At 38.9% G+C, this 12239-nt stretch overlaps 1 protein-coding gene across 1 annotated transcript in view; it reads left to right on the top strand.

Annotated features, from left to right (window-relative positions):
- The window catches only part of OVCH1 (ovochymase 1), a 52520-nt gene that overhangs the window by 20529 nt on the left and 19752 nt on the right, over nt 1-12239 (top strand). Inside the window, 5 exon segments of the mRNA XM_055318520.1 lie at nt 219-268; nt 270-342; nt 3395-3575; nt 9691-9763; nt 10222-10405. Of these exon segments, the coding sequence (XP_055174495.1) occupies nt 219-268; nt 270-342; nt 3395-3575; nt 9691-9763; nt 10222-10405 (561 nt within the window).

Here is a 12239-nt window from a genome sequence, read left to right as displayed (position 1 = left end):
TAGGGTGTTCTTGTGTGCGATAAAATTACAGTACGTAGTATCTTGAAACTAGTTTAATTGCCACATGAAATGGAAAAGTGTGCCTACAAACCAAAGTTGAAGAAAACTAGAATTGTTGGAAAAAAATTAAACAGATAATGTTTTACCTCTGTTTTCTGATTTTTTTTTAAAAAAATGTATAACTGTAAATCAAACTTCCCTAAAACTTTGATGGCTAAACTGTGGAATCTTGAATCCTACTCCAATATTCAGTCCTAGTAACATGCTGGGTGATTCATTTTAAAAGTGATGGTGATAATAACTTTCAGGGCTTCGAGGCTGGATTCACTTTTTTCCTCTCATGTGTGTATAAGCACTTGCACAGTAGTGATTTTTGCTTGTGAAATAGTTATACAGAAGATCACTTAGCCATGTGTAGCTGAAATTAGGGTGCTTGAATCACCTTGATGGCAAAATAAAAAAAAATTCAGATTCCTTCACTCCACCCTGATGGGACCCAGGAATCTGTGCTTTCACAAGAACCTCAGGTGATGCCAAGAAGCTACATCCACTAAATGATTAAAAAACAAAAAACAAAAAAACTCTACACACCCTATATGGAAAGTAGATAATTTAGGTGAGAGAATGTAATTCAGAAATGAGATTGACTGTTTTGGGATGTTTCAGGGTTTTGAAGGACTAATAGTTTTCTAGTCATTCTAGAAAACAAAGCAACCTTACTTAGACAAAAGGAATATCACCTGCAAAGACCCTACTGTGAAAGAGAATGGTTGATGTACAAAAAGCTGAAAATAATTCAACATTGTTCAAGTTTTGGAAGGAATGAAAAAGGCAACTGTTAGATCATGATGGATTAAGGGCATTCAATTTTCTGTACCAGAGTGCTAGGATAGCTAGCTAATATTTATCGATTACTTGCTCTGTACCAGGTATCAGTTATACATTTCTCATGCATTATGACATTTATTCCTCCTTACAAACGTAAGAGGTTTATATATTGCTCTCCTTTTCACAGATAAGGGACGAGAGATTGAGTAGCATTTCTCAAAGATGCAAGGCTGCTAAGAGGTGGAGCCATGATTCAAACCTTGGTAGTAATGTGGAAGATAGAGATTAGGGGTAAATTTCCATGAAGGGAGTGTAGTAAAGAAGTCATTGTGAGAATTTATTCTAGATCTATTCCCTAATTAGATATATTCTGGCAAAGGTAATATATGAAGGAGAAAAATTCCAACATGATTTTTGGACTCTTGTGTGAGTGGAAAATGGATGGTAGAGCCATTAAATGATACAGAGAAGCATAACAAGACCATCTTCATTGTTGAAATCATTTGGCTCCATTTGAGACAAGTGGGGTTTTATGAGCTTGTGGGAGATCCAGATGTAGATATCTAGCAATCTTAGTTCTAGAATTCAGAAAAGAGACTTAAAGAGAGAAATGTGGAAGCCCTATATACACAAATCAATAGTAATAAGTTTATAAACAGCATCTTGTAGAATATCTTTCAGGCTGAAGGATAGGATCTTAGAAAAAAAGACTGAAATTGAGAAGAGATGGCCATAGATGATGTATCAAGAAGATCAATAGAGTGATTTCATGAAGCCAAGGAAGGAAAAAATCCTTAAGAATCAGATACATGAGGAATATTGAAAAATATATAATAAATCACATCTATGGAACCTGGCATTTAGCATTGGAAAGATAGTATTAGTGAAATTAACATTAGAGTGGTTTTATGATTGACCAGGGTAAGCAAGTAAGGTCAGCGGGTGTAGACTACTTTAAATATTTTCAGTTGAAAGAAAAATGTTTCCTCTAAAAATGTTTCTAAAGCAAAGTTGGATCAATATCACTTCCCAAAATCAATCCTGTAAGAGCTATTCCATATGGTGAGTTGATGGTCATGTAGTTACAATCTGTTTAATCTTTCTTTCTTGAAAAGCCTCATTTTACATTGATATAACTCCACAGTGAAGAAGAATGAATTTTATATTTAGATCCATGAAATTTTCAGAATCTTTTTTGGGTTTGTGTATAGAATCACAAAATAGAGGGAAGAAGAAATAAACTTTATGATTGGAAGAAAGGGGTACAGAGAGCAATCCTTTGTTGTCATCTATACCTGTGAAACTTAATATTTAAAATATCTTCCTAGACTCCATATTTAATATGATTACACATTTTCAAGCAAAAGGAGAAAACAAAAGTTTTTGTTTCATTTTAGCACACAAATTTTAACTTGTAATCTGAAGCATCTGGTCAAAAACTATGATCTTTCATTGTTCTATATCCATGTATTGAATATGGTCTAGCTGATGGGCTGTAGTAGAAAGTGGTACAGGGAGTTTTAATAGGAGAAAATGTCTGCCTCTTATGGGGAAGCCAGTCTCCATGGAGAAAAGAACAGTGAGCTAAGTCCAGTGATAATACAGACAAGAGAAAGGCACTTGGATGTCTGAGTGCATTTGGCATGTTAGAAGATGGTAAATGGTTTCATACCATAAGAGAGAGGAAACAAAGATATATAATGAAGAACCTTGCATGCTCTGTTAACTATCAAAAAATTTCCTACTAGAATATAAGTTCCATGAGGGCCAAGATTTTTGTCTGTTCTGTTCACTGATAAATCACCGATATCTAGAACAATGTGTGGCAATATCAAGCACTAAAATATTTATTAAATGGATAAGTATTATTCTATAGACCAATAAATAAAAGCTCAATTGCTGGGGCACCTGGTGGCTCAGTGGTTGAGCATCTGCCTTTGGCTCAGGTCATGGTCCCGGGTCCTGGGATCAAGTCTCCCTGTGGGGAGCCTGCTTCCCCTCTGCCTGTGTCTCTGCCTCTCTCCGTGTGTCTCTCAGGAATAAATAAATAAAATCTTGAAAAAAAAATTGCTTCAGCTAAACAATTGCATCATCTATGCAAGCTTTCCCCCCCCCCAAGATTTTATTTATTTATTCCTGAGAGACACACGGAGAGAGGCAGAGACACAGGCAAAGACACAGGCAGGCTCCCCACAGGGAGCCCGATGCGGGACTTGATCCCAGGACCCGGGATCATGACCTGAGCCAAAGGCAGATGCTTAACCACTGGGCCACCCAGACACTCCTGGGCAAGCTTTTAAAAACAGATTCCTCAGAGGTGGGGTCTTGGGAGTTGATATCTTTATAAAGCTCATCTGGTATTTTTGAATTACTACTGTTGGCTATTGCAAGCCATTGGGGGAGGCATGTGTGTGGGTTTTTTTTGTTTGTTTGTTTTTTACATTTTTAAAAATTTAAATTCAATTTGTCAACGTGTAGTATAACACCCAGTGGTCATCCCATCAATGACATGTGTTCTTTATAATTTCAGATGGATGGGTCATTAATTTTATCTTCTTTGCTATAGGCATCTGTGGCATCCCTCCAGTTAGTTTCTAGTGGCTTTCCAGAAGAATTATAAATGGGGAAGAAGCCTGTCCCCACTGCTGGCCATGGCAAGTGGGTGTGAGGTTCCTAGGTAGTCACCAGTGTAGAGGGGCCATCCTCAGTCCCACTTGGATTCTGACAGCAGCCCACTGTGTGCAATCGTGAGTAAAATGGATGATGTTTTAATAAAGTGTCTAGCACTTATATTTATAGCCTGTGCCTAGGACATAAGTATATAATTGTCTAACTAGTAAAGTCATCCAGACTAATTCCAAAGGAAGAATCTTTCAGTAATTTTCTACATAGCAATCTAACCTCTATTTAAACAATGTCAGTGTGCGAAATGTTCATCAAACCTTGAAATTGCTCATCCCATTTATGGCAATCTCTGATTATTTTATTGAGCTCAAGTCTGCTTCTCTGGGGATGCCTGCGTGGCTCAGCAGTTGAGTGTCTGCCTCTGGCTCAAGGTGTGGTCCTGGAATCCCGGGATTGAGTCTCACATCGGGCTCCCCAAGGGGAGCCTGGTTCTCCCTCTGCCTCTCTCTCTGTGTATCTCATGAATAAATAAATATAATCTCTAAACAAACAAGTCTGCTTCTCTGTAGCAGAAATCTATTGTTCTAAGTTTACTGGAGTTCCAGAAAACAAGAAGTGAATCTGTTTCTTCTTCCACATGTAGTATTTTCTACATGTGAAATTGTCCTTTAATTTCATCTTTAAGCTAAAAATTGATCGTTCTGTTTGTCAGTAATTCCAGATGCAGTGCAACTTCCTCTGGATTTCGTGTTGTCTTTCTTAAAAAATGGTTGAAAACTGTGGAGAGCACAATAGGATAATCTACCACCTTTAGTCACTAGTGAACTAAAATTTTTAGTTCACTAAAGATGTTTCAAATTATGTTTGAATATTTTGAAATGTTTTCAAATTATGAATTATGCCATGATATGAAAATGCACAAAATATATATGTGGTCTAAAGAATATTAAATGTGTGTGTATATCCCTGCCATTCAGTTTAGGGAAGGGTCTTTACGCTTCTTAAGACCCTTTAATGTCCCTGCCATAAGGTAGACATCGTATCTAGGCTAGATTTTGTATTTATGATACCTTTCCTTTCTTTATTTTAATATCTGTGAATCCCTAAAACTTGTATATTGTTTGATTTTTCTTGATTTTGTTAACATAAAAAATTGTAGTTATAATTTTTTCTGTGACTTGCTCTCACCCTCATGATATATAGATAAACCATATGACTACGCATAACTGTAATTCATTCATGTGCAGTCCAGACTACCTAAGTCAGTCACCTGTTGGTGAGTTCTGGATGATGATTTTTTTTTTAACTCCTCAGATGATTCCAATGTACAGTCATGACCAAGAACCACTTCCTGTCTATCTGACTCCAACTTGACCACTGCCCTGCTTGCTCACAGTGGGTCAGCCCCCTTGCTCAAACATACACTCCACTTGCTCCCGTCCCAGGGTGTTTGTGATCATTGTTCCCTCTGCCACTCAGGATACCAGGTTACACTTAGCATGCCATGGAAGGCTCCTCTTGGCTCTAAGTATCATAGACTTTCCTTGATGATCTTCCCAGTTTTGAGGAGTACTCATCTGTTATTTTGTAGAAGGTTCCTCAGTTGAAGTTTGTCTGATATTTCCTCATGGTTTTACTGGGATTAGGGTGGAGGAGGAAAGCCACAGGGGTAATATGCCATTCTTAGTGTATCATCCCACAGGTATACATTATCAGCATGACTTATCACTGATGATATTAACCTTGAGCACCAGCTGTAGTAGTATTTGCCAAGTGTCTCCATCCTAAAGTTACACTTTCCTCCTTCCCACACTTACTCTTTGGAAGCAAGTCACTTAGGATAGATGGCACTTGAGACACTGGGTATTAAGGTCCACCTCCTTGAGTGGAGAGTATCTACATAAATAGTTGGAAATTTTTCTGTATGGGAGATATGGCTCTTCTTCTCTATTTATTTGCTAAATAATTTGTTTAAATCAGTGTGGACTCAGGGGTATTTATTTTAAAACACTGCATAATACTACATAAAATACTAATGTTCTTTTGCTTAGATTCTTCCAGCTTTGGCCAGTGTCTGCTTTTTCAGGATGGCCTCTTATCTTTCATGTGTGCCCATTTGTGACACTATGATATGCTCCAGGTTGATCTTACACATCCCCTGATCAGACCTGGAATCAGTCATTTCTCCAGTGAGCCCTGCTTTATTTTATGGGAGAATAGTGTAAGAAATTAAGATCTAAGTGGCAGGTGTACCAGTCGCTACTAGGGTTTTATCATGCTAAGTTCTCTCAGTGGACAGAGCTAGAAAATATAGCCATACACACAAGCCCATTTTATAAACAAAGCTTTCTTTCTGTACCTACATTAAGTTAAACGTGACTTTATGTGAATGTTTCTAACTCAAATACCACATCATGTATTCTAGGCCTTCCTCCCTTGGAGATGCCAATTTTATAGTGATTCTATCAGAATTCATGTTTATGTACCATGGAAAAGAAGCCTCAACCATAGCTGATTAATTAGTAAAAATTAATGTGTTGGAGAGGACAAATATTAGTATTGAAGCTTGAAGCACAGAAGTTTTGGCAGATTCCCTCGTCAGATAGCATAGTCTATTCTTGAATTTATGTGGTTCAAGACCCTGTGGCAGGATATAGACCATAGTGGGGCACCTGGGTGGCTCAGTGGTTGAGCTCAGGTCGTGATCCCGGGTCCTGGGATCGAGTCCTGATCAACTTCCCACAGGGAGCCCGCTTCTCCCTCTGCCTACGTCTCTGCCTCTCTCTCTGTCTCTCATGAAGTAAAAAAAAAGGCGGGTGGAACACCTGGGTGGCTCAGTGGTTGAGCGTCTGCCTTCGGCTCAGGGCATGATCCTGGAATTCTGGGATCAAGTCCCACATCGGGTCGCTGCATGGAGCCTGATTCCCCCTCTCCCTGTGTCCCTGCCTCTCTCTTTGTGTCTCATGAATACATAAATAAAATCTTTAAAAAAAAAAGATTCAGACCATAGCAAAACCATTCTTCATAAGGTGGATATTCAACTTGATGAGTCAGTTAAGATTAATAAACACAATCAGCTGTAAATGTTTGTGAACCATTTAAGTTGACCACAAAAGGAATTTGTTTGAAATTTCATCAGTGATTTCTTGATTTTTTAAAAAGACTTTTATAATCTTATTACTTATGGGAAAAGGCAGTTAAATAAAGTTATCAAGAATCTAAACTATGCTCTCCATTTCGTGAATCCAGCCCTCCTCTTTAGAAGTGATGAGTATTAAGAATGTTTTTTTTTAAGAATGTTTGAATTACTGATTTTCCACTAACATTTAGGCACACAGGCATATATTTTATAGTATTTGTATATACCATATATATTATTTCATGATTTTTTGCACAAAACATAATGCTTTCTATTTATAGCAATACGGAAAATATCTGTGTGCCTCATTTTCTCTTTACTTTTCGTAGTTGCCTAACTTCTTTCACTAGAAAAAATGTTTTTTTTTTTTTTGGAGCTCTTCCTTGCAGTGTATGACTCTTTATGCCAGATGTGTTTGATAGGCTGGAGTAACAAAAGCAGTGTGCCACTCATGCCCTGCCTTTGTGGGAACTCAGCAGCTGATTCCTCCATGGACTTGGTTCTCTTGGCCTCTTCTTCATTGACCTTGTAGACATCCAGGGTTCCATCCCCCTTTGAAAGGGGCTTCTACATAGCCAAAGCCATTGAGAAGGGAAGTTTGACAAGTGGCATATGCCAGCTGGGGAGATATGCCAAGTCTGGGAGCAGAGAGAAACCTCTTTTTGCTGAAGGTCCCCAGATGCCAGGCTAGCTGACATGGTTGGGTAGCACGCTAATGGTGTTCAACACTGTGCCACATTCCATGGCTTGCCTGGAACTGGCTGCTCTTAATACTAGTTTTCAAACGTAACATATGCCAGAATCACCTGGAGGGGTTCTGAATCTGTAAGTCTTATCTGGGGCCTGAGGACTCGTGTTTGCAATAAGTTCCCAGGTAATGTTCCACACTTAAGGAAAATTGGTGTTCTTCTTTTGCTGAGTCCACACAGATCTCTGTGCTCATTTGGGATTTTTAACTTACTTTGGGGGACTAAATTCACTTTGCAATTATACATTAGAATCTTTCTGTCCCAAACCTAATTTTTTTCAATTTCAACCACTTTTTTGTCTGTAATTGAGCAGTGATTCTTTTTTTCTCCCAAAGCAGAAGTGGCACATGTCCCATTGTTGGATGGGGGATAAGACCCTAAGGATACAAGGAATGGAACTTGGTTATGAACAAGGGGCAAGAGAGGATGGGGAAAACTATCAATTGCCACTTTGAGCTATTATCCCACTGTTGAAAAAACTCAGGCTTTGTTGCCTCATAACATGTATGTTGCTCTGTCACATGCTTTTTACACAGTATTTTCTGCCAAATTAAAGGATATTTGATGACTGTCTACATAAGACCACTAGAAATTGTGATCTCTATTATCAACTATACCGTGATTTTTATTATTTCATTTTATTGTGCACACCATCCTCTACACAGAGTAGAGTGGCCTTAAGAAATAAGTTTCCTTCCTACCAAGTAATAATTTAGAGGGTGACTTTGAAAATAAAGTTTAATCCTTCTGTTAGAGTGCATAGCAGATAATAACAGCAATAATGGCTACCATTATGGAATCATTACCATCTGCAAGGTACTTGCCAAGCACTTTACCTGAGTAGGCTTCCTTAATAAAGGCATATTGAAACACATGAATAAGTCAGACTCCTCACGCAAAGAATTGAAATGAGCATGGTTATGACTAGAAAGAAGATGCCTATGTGTGTTAAGAAACTTCTCCTATGAATATAGTGCACTGAAAAATAATTTCAGTAGCTTTACTTTTCCTAAGGAAACAGTTTTGAAAAAATTAAGGAATCTCCAAGCTGAAGTGAGAGAATATTTATGACAGTTGAGGGACTCTCCTTAGATATTGCTTCAGCTGGAAATCTTGGTGTGGCACATAAATGGATGTTGATTTCAGGCTTTTTTTTAACATCCTTTTGAAATATGTCAAGAGTCTGCAAATTTTTAAAAAAGATTTTATTTATTTATTCATGAGAGACACACACACAGAGAGAGAGAGACAGGCAGAGACAGAAGCAGAGGGAGAAGCAGGCTCCATGTAGGGAGCCTGATGTGGGACTCGATCCTGGGACTCCAGGATCACACCCTGGGCTGAAGGCAGGTGCTAAACCTCTGAGCCACCCAGGGATCCCTGAGTGTGTGCAGATTTTAGATGTATAGTTAGAGGATGCACACAGGGAGCACCCAAAAAACTAGTGCCCACATCACAAAACAAAATAGTGCCAACACCCAGCAATCCCTTATGTCTCATATATTCATCTCCCCTCCCCCAGAAGTATCACCATAGGTGAGTTTTACCTATTTTGTGGGCTGACACTCTTTTTAAACCTCTGTTCCATTGATTCTGGTGATTTGATAAAAGATGATACAATTTGAGATGTATTCCATAAGACAATGTTTGGATACTTTTAACTGTAAAACATAGGCCAGAAGCTACTTCATTATGAATGTAGGGTTTTTTTTCATGTATTCTTTTTTTAAAAAAAATATTTTATTTATTTATTTGAGAGAGAGAGTAAGCATGAGCATGGGTAGGGGCAGAGGGAGAGGGATAAGCAGTCTCTCTATTGAGCTGGGACCCTGATGTGGGGCTCAATCCCAAGACCTTGAGATCATGACCTGAGCTGAAGTCAGCTACTAGTTGACTGAGCCACCCAGGCACCCCTTTTTTTTTCATGTATTCTTAAAATTACTGTGAAATTAAACTGTACTTTTTCTTTTTTCCTTCTTTTTTTTAAAATTTTTTTTAATGGAGTTCAATTTGCCAACATATAGCATAACACCCAGTGCTCATCCCACCAAGTGCCCCCTTCAGTGTCTTCTTAACTTAAAACTAGTCTTTGGTGATATTTGGTAGGGGATCCAAAGCCATTTTATGGCCAAAAGAAGGGGGCAATGCATAATTAGGAACTCTTTAGGTAGCTTAGGATATGTGGTGTACCTTCCCAGCAAGGAGATCACACAAAGGCACCAGACAGGGGAGTGTTTGGGACATCTGGCTGAACTAAACTCAGTGCATGTTGGTAGAGCCACATGGGGTTAGATCAAATGGTGAAAAATGTCTCTTCATGTCAAACTTTTGTCATTGTTCTTTCTCCAGGAAAAATAATCCACTCTTCTGGATCATTGTTGCTGGGGACCATGATAGAACCCTGAAGGAACCAACTGAGCAGGTGAGAAATGTTTTTAAGGACAATTCTGCTTGTATTCTAAGTGTCATCACATGCTGGGGAATACCTTTAGCTAAATTATATAATTAGTATTTCATCTCCTAATGTCCCTTTATACTTACTATTTATACCAACATTTAAAGATTCACTCTGAGATCAGAGTTTAATCAGATAATTAAGTGAGGTAGGTCAGGAAGTGCAAGTTCAGGTCTGTTGTATACCCAGGTCCACATAGCCTGGTTTCTCTAGAACTGTCAGTCCTCAGGACGTAGATCATGGCCTCCTGCAAATTATAAACAGAGATTGTTTTAAATTCAGCCCTTTTAAATTCAGCACGGAGTCCCCTTCATTGCCAACATATGGAAATGTAGAGACTTAAGGTTTATTTTGGACTATTATGCAAGGAAGTAGTTTGACTCATTGGCTTTAGCTTTTAATTCACTTGCTCGCCACTGATCCAGGTGAGAAGGGCAAAACACATCATGGTACATGAAGACTTTGATGGGCAGAGCTGTGCCTCTGACATCGCCCTGATACAACTGAGTTCTCCTCTGGAGTTCAACTCCGCTGTGAGGCCAGTGTGTCTCCCACAAAGCATGGAGCTGCTCCTTTCCTCTGAGATCTGTGCTGTGACTGGATGGGGAAGCATTTTGTGAAGGTAAGCATTACTTCCATATAAATGTCACTACCAGTTGTTAATTTTGAAAATTTGGCGTAGAAATTATATCAAGCAAGCCTTTCTTCCTTCTGAAACATAGAACCCATGTCTTATTTAAGTATGAATGATCAGAGAATGGACTGTTTTATATTTTTCCTTTAGGGTGACTAGTTACAGGTAGGTTAGATCTGTAAAGGGCCAAATAGTAAGTTTTTTGGTCTTTGCAAGCCATATGTTCTCTGTCACGACTATTCAACTCTGCTAATTATTATCATCTAAAGCAGTCACAGGCATACATATGTAACAGACTGGATTGTGTGCTAGTAGAAGTTTATTTATGAAATTTTAATTTCATATAATATTTACATGCCACAAAACATTCTTCTTTGGATTTTAAAAAACCATTTAAAAATGTGCAAACCATCACTAGTTCCCAGATTATACTAAATGAGCCTAGGGTTGGAGGGGTTGGGGAGGGGTTGGCACAGAATTGGCCCACTAGCTCTGGTTTGCTGACCCCTGGGCTAGATGGTAGAGCTCTGTTTTTTGTTTTGTTTTGTTTTGTTTTTGATAGTAGAGCTCTTAGAGCCAAAGCAAAATACTGACAGATCTAAGTGGGTTCATGTTTATGTTTTGCCTCTTCACTGTGCAAGATCATTTGCTTTTCTGTTTTCCTTCTGTTTCTGTGTCCTTTATTTGGAATCTGCGAGCTTGAAGGAGAGGGGAATTTATCTCTGACTCTGTACAGTGCTCATGATCATAGCTTTCTGTGCTACCTGCAGCCAAATCACATTTCTCTAATTTTCCTAAGATCTGCACAGACACCATATGAGGAGATTTTATCCTCCCTATGTTGTAGATGAGGATGTTATGGCTCAAAGATTAGATAACTTGCTAAGATCCCATAATTAATAAATATCAAAGCTAAGATTTAAAATCAGCATGCTAAAAAATAATAATAAAATAAAATAAAATCAGCATGCTTCAGCCGATCATCATCAAATGGCTTTTTTTTTTTTTTTTTTTTTTTAACATTTAGAATAAAATCTGAACTGCTAGTCTGGCTTGGGAAACTCTATGTGATTTGGCCTCCACTTACCTCTCCAACTTCTTTTCCTCCTTTTGTCCCCTTCAGGCATTGTGGTCTTCTTTCTCTCTCTTAAACACAAGACCTGTCCTGTTTTCTGAAGCTTTGGAACACCCTTGCACTTCTCCCAGCTGTTTCTTCATCATTTTGCTTGATGCTTAAACAGCAGCACTCCCTCTTCATTTCACTTTGCTGCAGTAGGCCTGCACTTCCATCACTTCCTGCATGACCCAGTTTTATCTCCTTGCGCTCAAACGTACATGATGTTAGTGTATGTAATCATTCTCCCGGGAGCCTGGGTGGCACAGGTTAAGCAGCCAACTCTTGGTTTCAACTGAAGTCATGATCTCAGAGTCCTGGGATCAAGCCCCTCATCGGGCTCCATGCTTGGTGCGGAGTCTGCTTGAGGATCTCTCTCTCTCTCTCTCTCTCTCTCTCTCTCTCTGCCCCTCCCCCAGCTCACATGCTCCTGCTCATGCTCTCTCTCTCAAATAAATAAATTTTAGAAATCTTTTTTTTAAAAAGATTTATTTATTTTTTTTTTTATTTAGGATAGACACAGAGAGAGAGAGAAAGAGGCAGAGACACAGGAGGAGGGAGAAGCAGGCCCCATGCCGGGAGCCCGATGTGGGACTCGATCCCGGGACTCCAGGATCACGCCCTGGGCCAAAGGCAGGCGCCAAACCGCTGAGCCACCCAGGGATCCCCTAGAAATCTTTAAAATAAAAAAAAAA

This window comes from Nyctereutes procyonoides, unplaced genomic scaffold, assembly GCF_905146905.1.
Source record: "Nyctereutes procyonoides isolate TBG_1078 unplaced genomic scaffold, NYPRO_anot_genome, whole genome shotgun sequence".
In the NCBI taxonomy this organism is placed as follows: Eukaryota; Metazoa; Chordata; class Mammalia; order Carnivora; family Canidae; genus Nyctereutes; species Nyctereutes procyonoides.
This window is presented reverse-complemented; position numbering and strand designations above follow the sequence as displayed.